We start from the raw sequence: 24,470 nt of genomic DNA on the forward strand, positions 1-24,470 counted from the left end.
CCCCCCCCCCCCAGTACACAGGCAAAGTTCGGGAACTTCTGTGGTATTTATGAACACTCTGCCACTTTCAAAGGACGTCTCGTGTGTGTCATGTAGCACTCACTGAGATTGTGGGCATTCAGCCAACTCTATAATTGCTGTTAATTTACTGTATCATTAACAGAATTAGTCATTGTTTCATTTTAGACTGTTAAAATATAGTTTACTTCTAGACTGTTGTGGGCTATATGAAAAAACAAATTGCCACTTCCAGCTAGCGATGATGAATACTTTGTATTGTGTTGTATGTATGTTGAATTATTAATCTCTTAAAATAAATAACTGCCACTTCATATGTCTACAAACATGAAATTTATTACTTCTTTTCCAGAGGATAAAGGAAGTCTGTATATTACTTCCATTTTACCCTTAGCAAATCTGTAAATAGGCTACATCTCATAGAATTGCCTCAGGTAATGTGAGTCCTGTAAAAAATGTAAACAAAATACAAAAGAGGGCATTCTTCTCATGTTTACGTTCATGTCACTGTCTTTAATTTAACAGCAGCTGTCATATGGTTGGTCATCTGTTATACACTATACATGGACCCCGTTAAGTATCTCAGCTGTTATGCTTCGTAATGAATTGTCATTATGTAGAGACACTTTTGCAGTTTTAAAGCAGAAATGAATCACGTTGTCTTCCAAGTGTAGGTTCGGGTCAACATCGCCCCACACGATGGTTTGAGGTTCAGTGTCCTCAGGAACAGCAGCCTGTGGGATTTAGGCTAGACAGCAGGAGGACTTCCCACCAGCAGGCTGCTGGAAAGCCCGCGGGGACTGTCTTTGAGAAGACACCGGCACAGCCCTCAGCATGGTGCCAGGCACACTCAGCGCCCCAGCGGGACACAGTTTTTCCCCGAAAAGGATCTCCTTAGGCCTGGCCACGTTCTCCCCATCAAAGAGTTGGGGACTACCCGTGGACAGCAGCACATACTTTAGTTGACATTAAAAAGCATACGGTAGCACATCAAGAAAAAAAAGAGGTGGGAGGTGATGCCTCTTAAGGGAGTACTCAACTCAGAGAGCTTTGGGGTCTGCTTTTGATGGACCCTCAGGCATTGGTTGAGTATCTACTGTGTGTATGTGCTCAGTGAATGAAAACAGTGGGAACGTTTAAGCGATACTTTGGGCATACGTTTCTGTTTAGATACCAGATCATCTTCATTTCCCCCTCAACTGTTTGGGATTCAGCAGTTTGGGAATCCATATATGACTGGATGACTGGAAAATTTGTCCAAGCCATGAAAACCCATTTGTAGAAAACTCAAACAGATTTTTAAGAAGTTTCTTAATTGTTCGAAAGTACTGTATTTCTCTTTTCAGTGATGTTTAAAAGGCTGTTAAAATCCGAGTCTTCACATGGTAAAGTTGTACTCCTAGGAATGTCCTCCTCCTAGAGCATTGTTAAATTTCTGTATTTTCCCTTTTCTTGTAACTGCTTTGAGGGAGGAAACTTCTATGTGCATATGCCAAACAAGAATTGACTGAGCTGATTTCAGGCTACTGCATCTTTAGCAGATAGTATCCTGTTCAAAGTAAAATAATTGAGACACTGAATGTAAGAGATTTTTCCTTTAGACTTAAAAAAAATTTTTTTTACAGTAGTAAAAGTCACATAATATAAAACATGCTGTTTTAACCATATTTGACTGTACAGTTCAGTGGCACTAAGTACATTCACGTTGTACATTCACAGCTCTCACCATCATCCACCTCCTGAATTTTTCACCTTCCGAAACTGAAACTCCATCGCCATTAAATAAAGGTTTGACTGTAAGTCCACTCTTCCTAAGCGGTGACTTTATTTGCTTTACATTTGGGCACATATAATACAATCTGCGCTCAAACTAGTGTTGTCCTTGAAAACCATGAAGAAGCAAATGCAAAACACTCCACCATCCAAGGCACATGGGATTTCTACAGAAAAATAAATAATGTGCACGGAGGATGAACTCACACTCAACAGTTACAATCCACACTCTGATACAATCCTGCCGTAAAGGAGAATCTGCTGGAGACCATTACTGAAACCTGAGACAGTGGAACGAGTCAAAAGAGACAAGATAATTGTTTAAGGAGTACAAGATGGAAAAGAAAGCACAGTGAAAGAACAAGTCACTGATCAAAAAGAACACACAAATGTGAAAAACCAAATTGCGCCTTATTCACTATAGGTATGTTCCTGAAGCATTCTACACAAACTGGATTTTTATAAGAAGGAGTCTAATGATTGGTCCTTAAGCAAGTCATTGCAAGCATCGTGCCTTGCAGGAGGTAGGAGTGATCCATTGCTGTGTGGTTAGAAATTGGGAATTGAATACGGTGTCCCAACTCCCAGTAGATTTGCTGCTCAGGATGGGGGAAAGTTTCTAGTTGCATCTTTTTCTACATCTATACTTCCAAGGAACTGAGAAAGACCTGTTTAAACTTCAGTGTCTATGGCATAAAGTGTTTTTATTTTTAATCATTTAAATTGTGCTTGAAGCTTTTACAACATAGCTCTGGCCCACAGCCAAATGGAGCTGGTGCTCTGTGGTCTCAGTCACAGCAGGGTGGGGATCATGTTCACACATCGTGGTTTCTAGGTGATGTTTCATTTTCATTCCCTTACTGCCAGTTATTCAAGGTGAAATCTACTTCCAGTTTGTTTGTTTTTTAGTTCAGGGAGGGTTTTTGTTTTGTTTTGCTGATGTGTATTTCTTAGTGTGTCTTTACGATTTGTGATTCCCTTCCCTTAGAATGGATTTTTCCAGTTTTTATTTTGCCGCTAATACTTTAAAATAATCTTAAGATGTGTTCATTGTTGGGACAGTGCTCTTAGGTCGGTTTTAAGAAAAGAGCACTTGAGATCTCTAGGAGGGTGGTAGGACTAACATTTTAAAATGTGCACTAAAAACTGTTCAGATAAAGAGTTTCATAGTGAGTCTGTGGCCAAGATCCACTTGAGTGATGGTAACCCTGCTATTTTGGGACCTTTGTTACATGATTCACTGATTTATGGCACAGGGGCTCCAAATATTTCCTCTCTGGGTCTCCATGGAAAGTCTTTTTAAGAGGAATGTATTTCTCACTGATCTCATACTTCCTCAGTAAAATCACAGTGCCATTTATCTCCTGATCAAAACATTTTCTTGAAAAATGGAAGCTATGTTAAAAATAGAGGTTATTACTGAAATCTTATTTGAATTGATTATTTTTACTGTCGTTATCAGCTTTCCGGCTTTGAGGTGTTTATTTGCTTTACGACATTTTTCTAAGTTATGTGTAGACTCCGGTGGACAGAAGTACTTTCTTAAAATATTTTCTTCTCTATCTCTATTCGTACCCTACATGACCTCTCTCCCCGTTCAGAACAGCTTTCTGTCTGTGGATGGCATGTTATCTCTGCTCTAGAGCAGGGGCATGGGAGAAAGAAAGCATGTTTAAAGTTCGGGTGACGGGGAATTATTGCATGAACACGTGCATCCTGCAATGATCTTGTAGAACTAGGAGAGGTGAAGGAGGGAGAGGGGATTCACACTGCTCCAGCTCCTGCTGGGGGGGCCAGGCCTGGTGTTAAGAGTTACCTTGTAGTACAGTCATCACAGCCCCTATGGGGATAGCTGTTGTTTCCCCATTTTTGCACATGAGGAACCTGAATCCCAGAGATGCTACGTTGATCTGTCCAAAGTCAGGATTCCAGCCCAAGTCCAGCTACTCCCAAAACCATATATTCTTTTTACAGTACAGCTCCTGGATCTTGGTACTGGAATGGGCCTTAGAAATCATCTAGTCTAAGTCTCTCACTTTGTCAGGAAATAGAGGCTCAGAGTAGCAAGCAACTTACCCGAGATCATTCGCTACCTAGTAGCATTCTTTTGTGCTGTAGTCAACACAAAGAATCTTATTAACTGTTTCTAAAATTATTTTTGTAATAAGCCCCAGTCTCCTCATCTTTATTTTTTTGTTTGACTTCAGATCCTATTTTTTTAATATACAGTTTTTAAAGGTTACACTCCATTTACAGTTATTACATATGTTGGCTATGTTCCCCGTGTTGTACAGTACATCCTTGTAGCCTATCTTACACCCAGAATAGTTTGTACCTCCCCCTCGCCTGCCCTAAGTTGCCTCTCCCCACTGGTAACCACTAGTTTGTTCTCTATAGAGGTGATTCTGTGAAGGATGGAAGTAACAGAGCTTTTTAGGTACCTTTTTTTAGATAAAGGAAGGAGGCAACTGGAAACTATATATACAAACATGTGTTTTTTTTCCTGTAGCTGCTGTACCAAATTAACTCAAACTTTGTGGCTTAAAACAATTGCAGTTTCTTTCTTACGGTTCTGGAAGTCAGAAAACGAAACCTAGGGTGTCAGCAGGGCTGCATTCCCTCTGGAGGTTTCAGGGGGAATCTGTTTCCTTGCGTTTTCCAGCTTCTAGAGACCAACGGCATCCCTTAGCTCATCCCTTAGGCCTCTCCCCTCACATCACTCCTTCCTTCTGTCATCACATCCCCTACTGATCTTCCTGCCTCCCTCTTATAAAGCTGTTTTGATTATATCAAGCCCACCGGACAATCCAGGGTAATCCCCCCTTCTCAAGGTAACTTAATCACACCTGCAAAGTCCCTTGTAAAGTAGCATATTCACAGGTTCCAGGGGTTAGTACAGGGACATCTTTGGGGGCAATAGGACTTTATTTTGTCCAACACACACACACACACACACACATACATGCGTGCACACACACACATATGCCTGTTTGGGTATCACACATAAATTAAGACCCCTCTCATCCAGAATTATCTGGGAATTAGCCGTTCTGGATAAATTAGTTTTCTGTATCACTATATGCAAATCATGTTTTAAAACTTTCTTAGTATATGGAAAATGTCTGAAATGTGCTGTCTTCCTGTCTTTGAAAACGGGATCCTCAGTATAATTTTCCCTGTCCTTGAGGAATTGAGGGCTACCGTTGTAAAACATCAGTATTGAGCTGAGCTTCAAATACAGTGGTAAATGCAAGGGCAGGAACAACCCTGTGATAATTTTGGATGGACTATAAGATCTGCAAGGCCATAAAAAACATTGACTTTGCTTGGCGTGAGGTTACGGCTGTCTCCGTGAATGGGGTTTGGAAGAACCTTTGCCCGCAGTTTGTTCACGATTTTCGTGGATTTGAGAAGGTGAATGAGGAGTCCAAAGAGGTCGTCAGCAACGTAGTGACCCTCAGCGAGAAGCCGGAGCCAGATCTGCAAGAGGACGGCTTCATGGAACTCCTTACTGTGCAACACGAGGGGCTTACTAATGAAGACCTGGTGGAATTGGGGGCCCAGAGAAAGGACGAAGAGACACAACAGGAAGCAGAAGTAACTGAAGAACCGAAGGGATTCACGACGCAGGAAATGGCAGGGGATTTTCTTTATTTGAGGCGGCGCTGTTAGTTTTTGAGGTACAGGACCTGAAGGTAGAACGGTACATGAAGGCTGCAGCAGCTGCTCAGAATGCAACCCAGTGCTACCGAGTCATCTATGACGAGAAAAAAAGAGCTACTAACCAGGCATCACTGGGTCGATTTTTCAAGAGGGTGGATAGAATTGAATCCAGCAAGGAACCAGATCCTGCGCCATCAGCGTCAGGCCTGAGTGACACTGCAGCTGGCCCTCCGCCCCCTATTGCTGACGATCCTTCAGCTCTGCCATCTCCCCCCTCCCCTCCCTCCTCCAGTCAGTAACTCTTCCTGCCTGTTCCCTCGATGCCAGCCCCTGGATGCCAGCTGCTGTACTGCAGCACTGTACTTTGCAAGGTACTGCACTGTAAGATTAAAAATGTTTTCTTTATTTTTTGTGTTTGTGTTTTATGTATTATTTGTTTGAAAAGTATTACAGCCTATTACAGTACAGTACTGTGTAGCCAGTTGTGTTAGTGGGGTACCTAAGCTAACTTTATTGGATCTCCCAACGCATTCCGTTTCTATATAAGGGACTTAACTGTAATTAGAAATTGGCAGAAAACATACACATCCTCTCTCATGGAAGAGAGTATCCAGATAACAAATAATCACATGAAAAAGTGTTCAACATCATTAGCAGCTAAGGAAATGCAAATTAAAGCCTCAATGAGGTATCCCTAAACCCTATCGGAATGGCTAAAATAAAGCATGTTGATAGCACTAAATGCCAATGAGGATGCAGAGAAACTGGATTACTCTGCGGGCGTGCATGTAAAATGGTACATCTGCTCTGGAAAGAAGTCTGGCAGTTTCTTATAAAGCTAAATATGAGTTTACCATACATCCCAACAATTGCACTCTTGGACATTTGTCCCAGAGAAATAAAAACTTATGTTCACACAAACACAGAGAAATGTTCATGCCAGCTTTATTTGTAATAACTAAAAATGGGAAGCAATCCATTGTCCTTCAGTGGGTAAATGGTTAAACAAACTGGTACATCCATATCGTGGATTACTACTCAGCAGTAAAACAACAAAGTCTTGATACATGCAACAACTTAGATGGATCACAAGAGTATTATGCAGAGTGAAAACATCCAATTTCAAAAAGTTACATCCTGTATGATTTCAATTATATAGCATTCTTGAAATGACAGAATTATAGAGAGAGGAATAGAGTTGTGTTTCTTGGGAATTCAGAAGTGGGGGGAGGACTGTGGGTCTCACAAAGGATGTTTGTGATGGACTGTTCTGTGTCTTGACAGCGGTGGTGCGCACACAAATCTACCCGTAGTACAATTGCATAGGAACGCATATATCCATCAGTGCATGTAAAACTGGTGATGTATGGGAAGGTCAGCGGACTGTGTCGGTATCACTCTCCTGTGATATTGGGGGAAAGTGGGGGAAGGATGTAGGTGATCTGTCTGTATTCTTTCCTACAACCGCATGTGAATCTGTACTTAGCTCAGAATTAAAAGTTTTTTAAAAAAAATAAAAGAACAGGCATTGAGGCTGAACAGGAGAGCATGGACTTTTGGATCAACAAGGTTGTGTTCAAATTCCAGCTCCACCACTTACCAGCTGTGGGACCATGAGCCAGTTCTTAACCTCTCTGTGCCTCAGTTTCTTCATTTTTTTTTTACCACAGTAAGTTTAGTGAACATTCATTATCTCTTATAGATCCAAAATTAAAGAAATAGGGGAAAAAATTTTTATTAAAAAAATGTATTTTTATTTTCATAAACCCTTAGGATTTGCTCTCTGAACCACTTTCATACATAACGAACAGCAGTGTTAATTATATTTACCATGTTGTACATTATGTCCCTAGTGCTTATGTATCTTACTGGGAGTGTGTGTTTTGTTTTTTTTTTTTCTTTTTTCTTTTTTTTTTTTTGGCTGCCTTGGGTCTCCGTTGCTGCGTGCTGGCTTTCCTTAGTTGTGGCGAGTGGGGGCTACTCTTCGTTGCGGTGCGCGGGCTTCTCATTGTGGTGGCTTCTCTTGTTGCGGAGCACGGTGCTCTGGGCGCGTGGGCTTCAGTAGTTGTGGCACACGGGCTCAGTAGTTGTGGCACATGGGCTCAGAAGTTGTGGCTTGCAGGCTCTAGAGCACAGGCTCAGTAGTTGTGGTGCATGCGCTTAGTTGCTCCGCGGCAATGAGGGATCTTCCCGGACCAGGGCTCGAACCCGTGTCCCCTGCATTGGCAGGGGGATTCTTAACCACTGTGCCACCAGGGAAGTCCCTGGAAGTGTGTATCTTTTGACTGCCTTCATCCTGTTCTCCCTCTGCCCACAAATCTGATCCTTTTTCTGTGAGTTTGTTTTTGAAGTATAGTTGACCTACAACACTGTCTTAGTTCCTAATACACAATATAGTGATTCAGTATTTCTATACATTTCAAAATGATCACCACAGTCTAGTTACAATATGTCACCATACAAAGGATATTACATTATTATTGACTATGTTCCCCACACTCTACATTTCATACCTGTGACTCATTTATCTTGTAATTGCAAGTTTATCATGTACCTTTAACCTCCTTCACCAATTTCTCTCCTCTCCCCACCAACCTCCCTTCTGGCAACCACCTGTTTGTCCTCTGTATCTGTGACTGCTTCTGCTTAGTTAAGTTTGTTCATTTGTTTTGTTGTTTAGATTCCACATATAAGTGAAATCATACAGTATTTATCTTTCTCGGTCTGATTTATTTCACTTAGCATTATACCCTCTAGGTCCATCCATATTGTTGCAAATGGCAAGATTTCATTCTTTTTTATGGCTGAGTAATATTCCAGTGTGTGTGTGTGTGTGTGTGTGTGTGTGTGTGTACACTATATCTTTATTCATTCATTTATCGATGAACACTTATGTTGCTTCCGTATCTTCTATTGTAAATAATACTGCCATGAGCATAGGAGCGCATCTATCTTTTCAAATTAGTGTTTTCATCTTCTTCAGATAAATACCCAGGAGTGGAATTGCCGGATCATATCATAGGAATATAAATTGGTGCAGCAACAATGGAAAACAGCATGGAGATTCCTCAGTTTCTTTATTTAATAAATTTTTTTTGTTTTATTGAGATATAATTGACATATGGCATTGTATTCATTTTAGGTGTACGACACACTCATTTGATGTAAGTAGATATTTTGAAATAAGTACCACAGTAAGTTTAGTTAGCATCTACCAACCTCACATACTTACAGCTTCTTTTTAAAGTGAGTACAATAATAATACTTCCTGCCTTTACTCATTTTGATGATTAACTGGCTCAGAGTAGTCTGAGCTAGGTTTTTCTCTTTTTTTTTTACATTTTATTGGAGTATAGTTGATTTACAATGTTGTGTTAGTTTCAGGTGTACAGCAAAGTGATTCAGTTATACATATATATACATATATCCATTCTTTTCCCATATACGTTATTACAGAGTATTGAGTAGAGTTCCCTGTGCTATACAGTAGGAGTTTGAGATTAACATACACACATTACTATATATAAAATAGGTAACCAACAAGGATCTACTGTATAGCACAGGGAACTCTACTCAGATAGGTTTTTAAAATATGGTATTATAGACAAAAAGCCACTTATCACGTTACACTGGATCATAAAAGTATTTTGTCTTTTCATCTAGCACTTAAACAGCTAGGTACTCTCACTTCTCTGCAGAATTTTAATATCACAGGTATTCTCTATTTTATTAATTTCTGCCCATTCCTCTCTACTTTCATGGGATTTACTCTATTCTTTTTTCTTCCTTTGGGCACAACTCAGGAAACTTCTTCCTTTTTAATGTATGCATTTGAAACTGTAGATTTTCTCTTTCATTAACTGTTTTAGGCAAATCACAGATTTTGGTATTGGCAACCCAGCATTTTCACTGTCACTCAGTTATAAACATAGCTGATTTTTTTTCTTTGATCCAAGAATTACTTGAAAATGTATTTTTCAGTTTGCAAACGTATGAAGGGGGACCTTAATAGTCTTATTAATTTTTGGAAGTATGTTAAGCTTTCTTTGTGGCTTAGCATGTGATCAGTTCTTATAAATGTTTCGTATGTGCTTGGAAAAGAATAAGTATCCTTTAGTTGTTGAGCATGGAATTCCATCTTCATTCAGTACCTTGATTTTGTTAATTTGGCTTTTCGTATTTTCAGTATCCCATTCCTGGGCATATATCCAGAGAAAACCATAACTTGAAAAGATACATGCACCCCAGTGTTCATTACAGCACTGTTTGCAATAGCCAAGACATGGGAGCAGTCTAAATGTCCATCAACAGAGGAATGGATAAAGAAGATGTGGTATATATATGTGTGTGTGTGTGTGTGTGTGTGTGTGTGTGTGTACACACACACACATATATATACAATGGAATATTACTCAGCCACAAAAAAGAATGAAATAATGCCATTTGCAGGCACATGGATGGACCTAGAGATTAACATACTAAGCAAAGTAAGTCAGACAGAGAAAGACAAGTATATGATATCACTCGTGTGGAATCTAATTTTTAAAGTTGATACAAATGAACTTATTTACAAAACAGAAACAGACTCACAGATTTCAAAAACAAACCTATGGTTACCAAAGGGGAAATGTGGGCAGGGAGGGATAAATCAGAAGCTTGGGATTAACATACACACACTACTATATTTAAAATAGATAACCAACAAGGACCTCTACTGTATAGCACAGGGAACTCTACTCAATATTCTGTGATAACCTATATGGGTAAAGACTCTGAAAAAGAGTGAATATATGTTTATGTATAACTGACTCACTTGGCTGTACACCTGAAACTAACACAACACTGTAAATCAACTATAATAAAATTTTATGAATAAATAGTGTGTCTGTTTATATCAACTTTACATTTTCTTCTAGGTTACCTTCCGAACCAGAATCTATCACTGTAATATTAACAGCCAAGGCGTGATCTGTCTGGACATCCTGAAAGACAACTGGAGTCCAGCCCTCACCATTTCTAAAGTTCTCCTGTCCATCTGCTCTCTTCTTACAGACTGCAATCCCGGTAAGAGACTCGTAATCCAGTGAAGAATTGGAGCTACTCAAGGCTTGAATGTCAGACCTTAGTAAATTGTTTACCACCACCAGGACTACCACTAGCACTATTATTTTTATTCTTATTGATCTTAAATTTTCATAGTTTGTAACTGCTTTCTTTTTCAATTCAGTCTGGTCATTGATCTTTCGAAAACTTATTATTTTCCAAGAAGGAAAAAGCATAGTGTGACAAGCATGAATGAAAAATCATTTTAGATGGGGAAGTGCATTTAAAGAATGCGTTACAGGGGCTTCCCTGGTGGCGCGGTGGTTGAGAGTCCGTGTGCCGATGCAGGGGACACGGGTTCGTGCCCCGGTCTGGGAAGATCCCACATGCCGCGGAGCGGCCGCGCCAGTGAGCCATGGCCGCTGGGCCTGCGCTGATAATAAAAATTCAAATTGAATAGCTAGATGTTTAATTAGGTGCCTACCAGAAGATGTTCATTTGGGAAACGTGGGCTATTAAAATCCGACAGCCACCAGGCAGCACCACACAGACGTCACCATTTTCGCATCTCAGTAATCGTGCATCCTTACAAGCTATTAGGGCCAAAAAACTCCTGAACTAGGAAACACCCAAAAAGTCAACGAGGAGATACAGCTTCCCAGGAAACCTGAAAAGAGCCTATGGCCAAGCCCTTGAGGCTTGCTGGTATGCTTAATGCTGAAAATTCTTACTTCCTGTCTTCCTACATGCACAATTACATGTCTTTGACCAGCTTCTTTTAACTAAAAGACTAACCAACTGCCAATTTTTTTACATATTTGGGTGTATTTTGGAAAATACAAAAATCCAAAGGTTTTTCATTGGCGTTTTCATTGATGTTCTCAATGAGAAATTCTTCATTGAGTAGTTAATTAATAGTCTTAATGTTTTTGAGATTCCATCTACCATGTTCAGGAATGAACTCACTAGATAAGTGAAGTTTTAGATGAGAGAAATGGCAAATGGGAATCGAGGTCTCTCTTAGGTCCCTGGCTGGCTAATAAAACGTAAAGAAATTATCATCTTTTCCATTTTTGTATGTTTGTTGTTTTTCAGTAATAAAAATTTTTTTAGTGAAGGCATTTAAAAACAATCTAATTAAATTGTGATATATGTAGACTATATATAACAAATTAATGGTTTTAACGCCAAAAAGAAAATATAGTTGTGCAAGATCATTATAAAATATTTTTTAAATTAATTCATACTTCATGCCAGATAGTGAAGTTCAATCATGGTGTACTAATTTAAAACTAAATGACACATACTTTGTTTTTTCAGTCTCACTATTCCTATTTCAATCCTATTTGTCTCTGTGACGCTGTATAACCTCATTTGGAGGTCTTGTCTTTAAAAGGCTTTTTGTGTGTGTGATATTTCCTTTTGGAAATGTTGCAACGTGGGACTACATCTGCCTCCCCACTCTCCAAAAAATACTTCTGGGGTTTGCTGAAATTTGGAGAGGAGGGTTTTTTCTGTTTTTTAGAGAAAAACTTTATTTTGAGAGGTAAGTCACTTATTCAGGAAACTTTTGGTGTCAAGTTACCATGCCGTACACCTTAAACTCACAGTGTTATATGTCGGTTATAGCTCCATAAAACTGGGGAAAAAAGGAAGAAAGCAAAAAAAACTTCTGAGACTCTACTATTTATGAGGCACTTCTGAGCCTCACACAAGATGAATAAGAAGTCTTCACTTCTTATACGTGGAATAAGGTGTCACTTCACACTTGGAGAAAACTTGGTGCTGAGAGGCAGTCCTTACCCCAGAGGGAACCACGTGAGCTGAAATGGACCCATCACCTCATTCTCTTCTCTATGGAGGTGACCCTGCGCTCCACCAGAGCCTTCTCTCAGCAGTCAAGAAAGGTTTCTGTTCCGTAAGTTAGAGTTTTTTCTGTGTCTCAGAAAATTAAAGACACATTCTGCAAAAGAAATAAAAAATCACCCCTGGCTAAAGCAAAATCACATAAATAGGATAAAATAGATTTTGAAAATTATGCTATGAATAGTAAGAAAAAACCTAAAGCTAGTAATGTTCCTTAAGTGTCACCAACTAGAGATAGCCTATCTGGTATAAGAATAGAATACTCTCTGTAAAATACATGGTAACAAACTAAGCGTTCATACTTTAACACACATAAAAAAGGTTTCTAATCGGCACATCATTTACAGGTACATTCACACTTCTGGGGTTTTAAACAAAGTTATCAAAAACAAGTCCAAAAAGTCCATTGTTTCGTTCAGTGGATTTATTTCACACTGTTTTCTGGTACACTTCCTTCTAGTCTCTGTTGATTTTTCTCCCTAGATTTATGTTAAACTTCAATCTAACCTGTTTTCAAACAGTCACAAATGTAAGTTTGATAGACTATGAATAAAGATTTTCCTACACTGAATCTGCAGACCTATTTTAACACCAGAAATGCTGTCAGCTCAGAAGTAGGCTTTGCATGAAGACACAGATTTAACCAACTTTATAAGGGCTCCCACTCTTGTTCCTATATGAACTGGGGGCGTTTTTTCATGTTTTTTCTCATAATTTACATTTGTCTCTTTCAAGAATTTTTGGTCCGTTCAGAAACAGATGTTTTGTGTTTCAGTGTGGGGCTACACACCCTTTCTTGCATGGTATTGATAGTCAGCAGATGTAGATTTAAAAACCAGCTCCACTGTTTATTACTTGTGTGACCTTGTACCAGCCATTTAACTTTCCTCACCCTCCGTTCATTATATCAAGCAAACATTATCCTCAGCTGTACCTAAATCATAGGATTCCTGTGAGTTTAAAATGAGATGGTGTATGTGAAAAGCCCTCTGTAAGCATAATGGATTCTTCTTGATGTTATCTTTCGGAATATTTAGGACTCCAAATGGGCATCCATTTGATGTGATAAGTACCCACTCAGCTGCATTTAACTGAGAGAAGATAGTATTAAATAATCTCTAACAAACACCACCTCCTCAGCATGGACCCCCTTGGATTTTTTAATCTGAAAAAAAGCCTAGTCCTGAATTAGTAGTGCCGAGACTGTATTACCTCTTGGGAAGGATTATCTGTCAGGTGGCAGATGTCCAACCGTTACCAGCCAGTTGACGGGTGTACCAGGGGTAACTATTCTGTTCCCAGCAGGTCTGTTCTAGGCAGGGCTCCCTGTTCACACTTCACAGGGGTGTTTATTGGGCCTGCCGTGACACTCTGCTTAGTCAGGCGTAGCTGGCTGCCAGAGTATGGCTGTGACACACTGCTGGGGGCAAAGGGACAGCCAGAGGAGAGGAGGTTGATGGGCTCAAAAGGTCAGCACCAGCCTCCCAGATCCTCTGACTGTGGTCCTGCTTGGTGAACATGATTTAATCCATGAATTGCTGAAGTTTACAGTAGTAAACACATTTCCATCTTTCATGGCAGAGCTCCTATTTGTAAACACTCTCTTCTCAAGCGTATATAAAATTTAAGCTCTGTTCTATTTAATGTCATCTTTCAAAGTTTGTTTTTGCTGTTTTGTGGTTGCCTTTTCAAACTCTTAGCTGTTTTAGCATATCCTTTATATGAAATCTGTTGATTTATTATTTAAAATCTGCCTATATAACGGTCTTCAGGCCTATTAATAATGGGTATTTTCCCTCATAAAAATGAACTATCCTGAGAACACTGACAGTTATGAGATAAAATAAGGTCAACAGTTTTCCTGTCCCAAATGTTTTATTCACAGAGTAATGTCCAGAAATATTACTAATTTTTTTTCATAAATCTGCGTAACATCTGGCATCATTAATCTCAGTTCTTTCTGCTCTACTGCTGTTGCTTTCTAAAGTGTTATGAACTTGTTTGATTCTTTTGTTGTGGTGGTGGTTCCCTAAGTGCTGAAATGGAAGATGTTGGCATTTCATAATATGGGGAAATTCTGAAAAGACAACTTGGTGGTTATAAACTTTTTTGTTCCACACTCTCAGTTCATTTGTACCTAAGCCTCTGTTTCTGTGGTGTGTTCTTAATAGAACCATCCAGGCCTTTTGTTTTTTTTTTTTTTGCTGCAAATCTCTACTGAGCTGCTAAGCTTTCCCCTTCATTCTGACTGTGACCATCAGGCTACTAACTCCTCTCTGCCTCAGCCTTCTGGTCTGTAAAATAGGCATAATGATAGTGCCTACCTTAGGAGACATCATGAGATTCTTATGATCTTGTGAACTGTTTGATTGTGATTCTGACACTGTATCATGCAAAAATTCCCCCCCCCCCAAAACATATACCACTTAGGAGATAATCGGAAATTGGAAAACCAAGTATTGGATATTGAGGAATGATTGCCAGAAATTTTTAGGCATAATAAAACAGAATTGTGATGCTGAATTTTTTATCTGTCCTCTCCTTTTAGAGATCCATACTGAGTGCTTTGCAAATACACTCTGTGTATTTTATTCCCTGATAATCTGCTTCACACTCCAGGCTGCCTGCAGTGAGCCTGGCCAGCAGGGTCCCGCGTCCATAAACAGCCGAGAGGTCTTCGTCCACCACTTTTCAAGCAGGCAGAACGCCCCAGGCCAGGTCACTTGAAGATGCTCTGAGCACACCCACAATCTTCACACTCCTCCCCTCCCCCACCATCATCTGCCAAATGAAATCAAGGATCGGTTACTCCCAGTCTCAGATTTATGCAGATCTTTATTAGAACAACAAGTGGAGCTAAGAATGGCAGCTAATTAACCCTCCGCCTTACACAGCGATTAAGCCAAGGGTGCACGCAGCTGCAGCTTCCCTGGTGAGAGTTCCGTTCTTCCCAGATGCAGCAAACGGAGGGAGGAATCTGCTCCCCGGGACCCTTTGATAGGGTTCAAATGGCCTCCTCCTCCCCCAGCATCACAGCCCTTAGCTCCAGATCTCTTATGGCCTGTTTTTAAACAACTAATACAATCCTTATCCACCAATTGTCTCAGATACATTAACTTTGATTGTTACCAATTGCTTGTCTTTGCCCTGGTTATGATTCCGTAGTAAACTGTGTTACTATTAAATATTAAACTTCTTGACAGTGACTGCTGAGGGGTGGGGACCATAAAATAGGATTAGGTATTTCAACACAAATGTATTTGTGTGGATTATTTACACTAAGTTTGTGAGCTCTTAGGCTGATGCAAGGTACACAAATGGAATTTAAGAGAATTCCGTTGCTTACAACAGCAGCGCAAACCCTGCTTCCGCATACTCCATTCTACTCCTACACTTGAGAGCCGGCAGAGAACAATTTATTTAACTGAAGTTTAGGGGAAGCTGTGGAAGTGATAAGCCTACCTGTTTTCAAAGCAGGCTATCTTAACGGGAATGCAAAAAAAAAAAAAAACGTTGATTTTTCGAGAACAGACATTACAGATGGCTACGTAGACATCAGATATCTTCTGATACCTATGACTTTTTTTTAAAGTGAGAAACTTATAATGTAGAAATACACGATACCACATTACAGCTAACTTCAGGCTGTTTTCCTTGTTTGTGAAGAATTGGTTTCTCTTCTAGAATATTACATGTTGAATTCCAAAAGCCATTCCAATCAGTACTTCCAAATATAGATGTAAATAAACTATAATTTGTAGTCCTTTATCTTCCCTGACGCCTTATACAAGAAAGAGTAAGCTGTAGTTATGTGTAGTTAATTAAACTACCTGGTATTTTAAATACCAGGAGTTAAATGGGGACCAAAAAAGTGTATAAAGGGCTTTGGGTTCTGGCTCAGAGTTCCCTGTAGACTCCTGGGGTCACTGCCCCGTCTTGCCCCATCGGTGCCCATAAGCTTACTCAGATCAATTTGGAAATATGCTGTCTAGGGTGTGGAGGTTCTAGAAGAACTGAGGCTTCATTGAGAAGGATGAATAAAACCAGGGAATGTGCATCATTAAAGAAAATGACGTTTCAGTTTTGCGAATGAAAGAAGTTTCACAGAAATTATTCTATACCATCATAAATTAGGTTTAAAAAAACCCAGAAAATAGAAATTCTGAGATATTCACCTTGACCTATATATTTATAATTGTGACTCTTGAATGCTATTAAAAGGATTGTCTCCCTACCTTGTCACTCTGTAAAAAGAAACCCTTTATAGTTATCTTACAAGGTATACTGGCATATAATAATGAAACTGAAAGATCCAGTTGTGACATTTTGTCAAAGGATGATTTTCTAGGAAATATAGAATGATAAAGGAAACTTAAAATTACCTGATCATGGGTTCAGACTTTGGATTGCCATGTAGTGAAACAAGGGAAAAGGATTCCTCTTTGAGACAAAGAGTTGCCAGGTAAGGATTGGGGGCTTTAGTGTGTAGGTGAGAAACAGAGGTGCAAGTGTCCTAATCAGCCTTTGGTGTTTCTGTTGATGCTTCATGTAGGCAAGTCTTTTTTTTTTTTTTTCCTGGCCGTAGACATAAAATAAACTTTATTTTTATAGCAGTTTTAGTTTTACCGCAAAATCGAGCAGCAAGTACAAAGTGTTTTCATATACCCACACCCACAGCCTCCTCCACTGTCAGCATCCTGCACCAGAGTGTACATTTGTTACAGTCAATGGACCTGCATATAGGGTTATCCCTCAGTGTGCGTAGATTACGTTAGAGCTCACTTCTGGTGTTGTACACTCTACAGGTTATGTCAAATGCATGATGATATGTACTGTTACAACACCACATAGAATAGCTTCACTGCCCTAAGAGTCCTCCATGCACCACCTGATCATCCCTTTCTCATCCCTAACCCCCAGCAACCACTGATCTTTTTCCTGTGTCCATAGTTTTGCCTTTTCCAGAAGGTCATATGTTGGAATCATACAGTATTTACCTTTTCATATTGGCTTCTTTCAGTTAGTAATATGCATTTAAGGTTGCTCCATGTCTTCTCATGGCTTGATGGCGCATTTCTTTTTAGCTCTGAAAAATATTCCATTGTGCGGTTGTAGCACACTTTATCCATTCACCTACTAAAGGACACCTGGGCTCTCTGTTATTTTCCATGGATCTATTTATCTATTCTTCTATCTATATCTGGCTATCTATTCTGCCACACTGTTTTGATTACTGTAGCTTTATGGTAACTTTTGAAGCTGGAAAGTGTCCGTCCTGTGACTTTGCTCTTTTTCTTTAATATTGTGTTGGCTATTCTGGGTCTTTTGACTCTCCATATACTTTAGATTCAGTTTGTCAATATCCACAAAATATTGATAACTTGCTGGGATTTTGATTGGGATTGTGTTGAAATCTATAGGTCAAGCTGTGAAGAACTAGCATCTCGACACACTGAGTCTTTCTATCCATAACACAAATAGCTCCATTTATTTAGTTCCTTTTTGATATCTTTAATCAGAGTTTTGTAGTTTTCCTCATATAGGTCTTGTACACATTTTGTTAGATTCATACCTAAGTATTTCCTTTTATCGGGTGCTAATGTAAATGATACTGTGTTTTTAATTACAAATTCCACTTGTTCATTACGGGAATATAGGAAAGTAATTGACTTTTGTACATCAACTTTGTGTCCAGTAGCATTGTTATAATTACTTATTATTTCTAGGAGAATTTTTTTGTCTCTCCGATTTTCTACCTAGACAGTCATGTCATCTGTGAAAAAATACAGTTTTGTTTCTTCCTTCCTAATCCGCGTACTGTTTTTTTCATTTTCTTCTTTCCTTCTTCTTAGTTAGGACTCCCAGTGTAATGTTGAAAAGGAATAATGAGAGGGGACATTTTTGCCTCTTTCCTGACCTTGGTGAGAAAATGAAAACTTCCTCACCATTAAGAATGATGATTTTGCTGTAGGTTTTTTTGTAGATTCTTAAAATCAAGTTGAGGAAGTTTCCCCCTATTTCTGAGGGTTTTTTTCATGAATGGGTGTTGGATTTTGTCAGATGTTTTTTCTGCATCCATTGATATAATCACGTGATTTTTCTTTGTTAGCCTGTTGATGTGATGGTTTTACATTAATTCATTTTGTAATATTGAACCAGTCTTACATACTTGGGATAAATCCCACTTGGTGGTGATGTATAATTCTTCTTATATATTGTTGCTAATATTTTGTTGAGGATTTTTGCCTCAATGTTTATGAGAGATATTGGTCTGTAGTTTCCTTTTCTTTTAATGTCCTTGTCTGGTTTTAGCATTAGGGTAATGCTGGCCTCAGAATGAGTTAGGAAGTATTCCCTCTGCTTCTATTTTCTGGAAGAGATTGTACAGAATCGTTATAATTTCTTCCTTAAATATTTGGTTAGAATTCATCAGTAAACCCATATGGGCCTGGTGCTTTGTGTTTTGGAAGGTCATTAATTACTGGTTCAATTTCTTTAACAGGTATAGGCTGTAGGCAAGTCTTTATCTAACATAACCATCACTTTGCTATCTTTCCTGAACAGCCAATGTGTGTCTAAGTTAAAAAGAACATTAGCTGCTTATTATTCTTTTGATAGATCATTGTCCAGAAATGCTGACCTCCACAAGCTTTGTTGCTTTCATAGTTAAATATATCTCCTTCGTAGGTTTGGTTCTTTTAAAGATAAAACTAGACTTTACCATATTTGTTGATACATGGGATGAGAGGTACTTAAAATGTGCCCATAAAGTTTCACCTTCATAACTTAACTTAAGAAAAGGGCCATTGGGGAAATTGCTCCCAGTGGTAAATATGAAAATACAGCCTGGGATTTATCATCTTCCTGTTTTTTTTCTGGCTTCCATTTCCTTACCTCTGACCTAGGGAATAGCTGTGACCAGGGAAGAGCTGTGCTCTGGCGTTCCTAAAGCAGGAAGATGAATCCCAGGGTCGCAACTGCAATTCCGCTCTCTTTTTAACCATTATGGAGTTGTCCACTCATCCTTTGTAAGGATTCTGATTGGTGTGTCCCATGACAGCATGTACAGTAAAAATCTCACCCTTTCAGTATAATTTAGAAAAGGTCAGCCTGATTAGTTATTTTTTAATGAATTGTAGGACATTTTAAATGAGTGAAGACCGAATACTTTTAAGCACATATAGGGAACATTAGTAAAATGTTTAGACTGGATTCCCTGTAGATTCTGCTTTACCAAGGAAAGGGGTGAAAGTGGGTTTTTCACATTCAGAAAAATACAGAAAATGGTTATAATGAACCCTAATATATCCCTCACCTAATACAGATTCAAAACTTACTTTTATTTAGGGTTGAGGTATTATTACAGGTTAGCAAGTACTCTTTTATTCAGGCTAACTAGTCTCAGATAATATTGCTTTCCACCATTCATTTTCACGGCAACCCCAACCCTTTTTAAAAGGGATGAAACAGTCAACTTCAGAACGGGTTGTTGCCTCACAATTATTAATATCCGTTACTGAAGGGTGCAATGTGTGTTGCTGTGGACAGTAGGCCACTGAGTGAAGTCTTATTTTTTTAAGGAGAAATGACGATAAACTATTTAAGTAACACACGTTTGAAATCGTTACCATGCACTGTAGTGTTTTAATATGGAAACTTTAGAATTCTGAAACATAATAAAACACCTCTAATTGTCCAGAAATGCACTTGTGTGGACAAAACGTTGGATGATTAACAGTTGCCTTTTTAATTTGGATATTTGAGATCATATTGTCTGGGGAGAAATATCATAATTATGGGAATTTGAAGAGTTAATGTAGCCCTACCAATGTCTGGCACCCTTAACAGGTCAGCCGTCATCTTTAATTTTCCTTATTTTCTCGCTCAGCCTTCCGTTCAAAATTGGGCCTGGGAAGGGGCTGTCAGTAACAGCATGTGCAATAATTCTTATAGTAAAAAGAAGATGCTTCTAAAATGTCCGACTAATTATTCCTACCCAACAGCAATAACTTCTTTCTCTTTTTCTTCTCTTTCTGTTTGTCCTTTAAGAGATCCTGGAGCCTCATGCTTATGATGGGTGTTGAATTTCTGGTTGTGTCATGTTGGTGAAGAATCCTGTACTGAGCAAGCAGTACAGGACTTCCTTTAAACCACAGGCATATGTCTTTCCACGACAGGTGTGTTCCTGGGAAGAAATTAAAAATCAGAATATTTTTGGTGTATTTGAAGAACTTTTCTGCTGCAGAGCAGCCTATGGAGGAGCGAAATGAAGCACTTTTAAACTTGAGTAACGAACGCCCCCATTTGTTTTTTCTTAAAAATGCAAGAGTTTTTTCCCCCTAATTCAGCACTGCCTTTCCTTTGAGGGCATTTCCCCAAATTAGTCATATTGTTTGTGATATTCAGGTGCCTAGGCCAGCTGACAGAAGCCTGCCAGCCGTGTGCTCAGTGGGCAAGCATGTAGGTAGGACCTTTTGGGGGGACTTCACATCAGTGAAGAGCTTCGTGGCCACACCTTACCCCGGCGACTGACTCTTTTGTGCAGACTGGCTCCTGTGATGGGAACATGTTCATCCACAGTCTAATTCAAACACATAAGGGAAATTAGGATAAATGGAGACGTAGAGGACATGTCTCTACAGTATATTGAGCTTTGGGTGCCAGCGTTAGGTTTTTAGAAGAAAAACTCTAGAAAAGATCACTCAACTACAGTGCGTGAATAAATAACCCTGCTTCACTCGGGCAATGACGCATAAGAGTACCAGCCACCCCTGGTCCTCTGTAGAAGGGTGCATTTACCTGAGGAATGTGTGCGCTTTTTATCTAGGCAAGGGTCACATAGGGCTGGTGTATAGTAACTTCAGCCTTATCCGGAATAGTTTTGAGCCTGCAGAGAACGCGTGCTTTCAATGGAGTTACATTCCAAATACCTTGGAGAGGGAATTCCCTGGCAGTCTGCGGTTAGGACACCGAGCTTCCGCGGCAGGGGGCCCGGGGTCAGTCCCTGATTGGGGCACTAAAATTCCTCAAGCCACGTGGTGTGGCCAGAAACAAAACAAAAACAAACCAACACAAATACTGTGGGTAGCTTGGGATTCATCAATCTGAGCTCAAAATAGCCTGTGTCTAGTTCAGTAAAAGTTTTTAAGTGAAAGATTACTGTTTGTGGGAGGGTTTTGTTTGCTTGTTTGTTTAATTCTCTGGAAAAGTGATTTAAGGTCGCAGTTATTCTAACCAGGCAAAGAAGCCTTTGATTTACATACGAGAGTTGCCTTTGGGGAACTCAGTTCTAGCCATGGGTATATTCATAGTGTTCATCGTGGAAGAGGGTATCTAAGGTGAAAAAAAAGGGGGTTCTAGATGCATGTACTCCTTGATTATGTATCTGTAGTGGCTTTTTCTTTTTTCAAGTGGAAATATCTTTAGTGTATTTTCTTGTAAAAATAATGCATGCTGCTTAATTTTTTCTTAAATCAAATGTCCTTTAAAGGTAAGTATTTAATTTTCCTTTGAGGCTCTTTGCTCTGCAAACTCCAATTCAGTGGGACTCAGCAAAGTATATTTGTCAGTTAAATTTGTCTCATTATAATACGGTGTAGATTTAGACTCACTGACCTCAACTTTTTAGCCCTGGCTTTGACCCACTTCTGCTTAGCATTCCCTGTGCATATTTTCTTATCCCTTAATTAATATAAATCTAGACATGGATTAGCTGTTGCTACACATTTTGTTATAAAGTCATCTATTGCTGTCCCTGCAATAATAACCTGTAATTTATTGGTTTGGAAGTTGATCTCATTAAAAAGTTGCTGTATGTATTAACTCGTGATGGAAATTCTCTTCGATCGACTTTTTAGAAAATGTCACTAGAGGGTTTTCCTTGTTAGAAATCAGCAGTGATCTATTTTTTCTTTAGAGAAACACAGAGGAAATGATGGGGTGGTCTGAATCAGTACTTATCCATTTCTACGCTCTCTCCAAACTGAAGTCTTCCTCCACTAAAATCAATTAATGAATGTATTTCTTAGTGTCAGACTTTAGTAAATTGTCTGTTTTTGAGGTGTTTTTCTCCCCATAAATTGTCTTCAAATCTTTAACAGCTGATGGTCTTTTGGGAATTGGGTAAAGAAGTATCTGTTCTGTCCTTGTCAGTGAAAGGCTCTGAAAACACAAATAAGAAATTGAAAAGTGAAGCAAGACCCTCGGTATAAACAAACACCATCTTTACTGGCATGGAAATGTGTCTTTACTCCGAACTCTTTAGCCAAAGAATGATTTAAAGACTATCTTTCCTTTACTTGAGTAATTTCTGAAGAGTCGAGAACATTTTAGGCTAGATCTTAATTAACTTTTTCTTTATTTCTTAAATGAAGGTCATTTAAAGATAAAGATTACAGTGGTGGAAAAAGGGCTCATTAATTCTCCTGAATCTAGAGTAAAGCAAGATTTGTTTTAAATGATAGGGAAGGAATTATGCAAGACTTGTATATTTTAGGTCAAAGGTCTTTCCCATTCCCCTAGATAACCTCTTCCGGTGGGTTTTTGTTTTGTTTTGTTTTTTTACAGTTTAGGACCAGTAATAAGTTTCTCACTCTTTAAAATGAGCCACCTTTCCTTCTGTATGCCCGACTTTTTTTACTTTGGTCATGAGGTAGCACAGCACTGATTTCATGCTTAGTCACCATCCCTGCATTAACCCTTATAATGAATATGCGTACTAATTATACGTGCTGCTTTTCTGTACCTCTGTCCATGTTCTATATTATGACTTGCTCTGTTTCTGTTGTAATCATTTTATTGAGCATAAGTATTGATATTTTATTGCAAATCATTTGACTCTCTTTGGGCAGAGTAAGGCATATATAAGAGATTAAAGTTCTGCTGTGGTAGGTTCACGGGGAACGTTGAGATTAAAGTTCTGCTCCGGTAGGTTCCAAGGGGAACGACCCAGCACTCGCTGTTTGGCTTTATTTAGAGCTTCAGTCAGGAGAAACATAACTGCGTCAGGCTCTGCTAAGTGGTTTCATTCCAACAACGAGAGGTATTTTTTTTCTGTCTGTTGTCCAGCTGTCCTGTGGTCTCTGGGTCTCCACACGCATGGAAAGGTACCCGCTCTTAATTCCGGGCAAGGATTGGCCCCAAGTGTCTTTTCTATCACTTAGAATATGTAGAAATGATGAGATGATTACGGAGCTGGGAATAGTCTGTATAATTCTCTTAGATCTTCACTATGTGCCACTCTTTTCGTTTTTCGCTGCACCTCGCAGCCTGTGGGATCTTGGCTCCCTGACCAGGGATTAAACCCGCGCCCCCTGCATTGGAAGGCGAAGTCTTAACCACTGGACCACCGGGGAAGTCCCTGAGTTATGGGGTGTTGTTGTTGTTGTTTTTCTCTATATGCCACTTTTGAAACTCCAAGTGCTATTTCTTGGTTGGTTCATTTCTTTTGCAATTCAGACTTCTCTCCCCATTCAGTCCGTATCTGTAATGTCGTGGTTTGTTAATACTTGTTGGTGGTCGATGGGATCATTCTAACACTTACTGTCAGAAACACCTATACCTGGTTTACGAATGACATAGCATGGATTTTACCTACTGTAAATTTTATAAGCGGATACATGTTTAAAATGTGATAACAGCGTGAAACACCCTCCACGATGTTGACTGTCCCCCCACCCCTGCCTCCCCCACTCGGAAGGACCCCTCAGCCCAGAGGCCACAGGCCCCTGATAGCTTTTCTCTCGGCCCAAGTCCCCGTGTGGCTGTCACATTCCCCGTTCAGGTGACCCTTCCAGGAGGACCACCTCTGAGATCACTGACACCACCCTGGCACACCGGGGAGGCCCCTCTGTGATCACACTGGCTGTTAAAGAGTCTTTACGCACAGAGGACTTGAGGAAGCAGCTCTGTGAACGTGCTGGAGGGAAGAGTGATGCTCTTGAGGGAGAGCCCTAGACTCCCTCCTCCTGCAGACAGAAGCAGCCAGTGTCCGGTGAGCCACACTCACACAGCGGCCTGTTCATCACCGCCTTCGGAAGAAGCATTCCCCGTTCAGGTGACCCTTCCAGGAGGACCACCTCTGAGATCACTGACACCACCCTGGCACA

The 24,470-nt window shown here is 39.6% G+C and overlaps 1 protein-coding gene across 1 annotated transcript in view; it reads left to right on the forward strand.

Annotated features, from left to right (window-relative positions):
• Positions 1–24,470, forward strand: part of LOC103071535 (ubiquitin-conjugating enzyme E2 E2) — a 357,534-nt gene that overhangs the window by 294,021 nt on the left and 39,043 nt on the right. The window contains exon 4 of the mRNA XM_007468056.1: positions 10,371–10,518. Coding sequence (XP_007468118.1) covers positions 10,371–10,518 — 148 coding nt within the window. The remainder of the gene's footprint in view (positions 1–10,370; positions 10,519–24,470) is intronic.

Source organism: Lipotes vexillifer, unplaced genomic scaffold (assembly GCF_000442215.2).
Source record: "Lipotes vexillifer unplaced genomic scaffold, Lipotes_vexillifer_v1.1 scaffold937, whole genome shotgun sequence".
Classification (NCBI taxonomy): domain Eukaryota; kingdom Metazoa; phylum Chordata; class Mammalia; order Artiodactyla; family Lipotidae; genus Lipotes; species Lipotes vexillifer.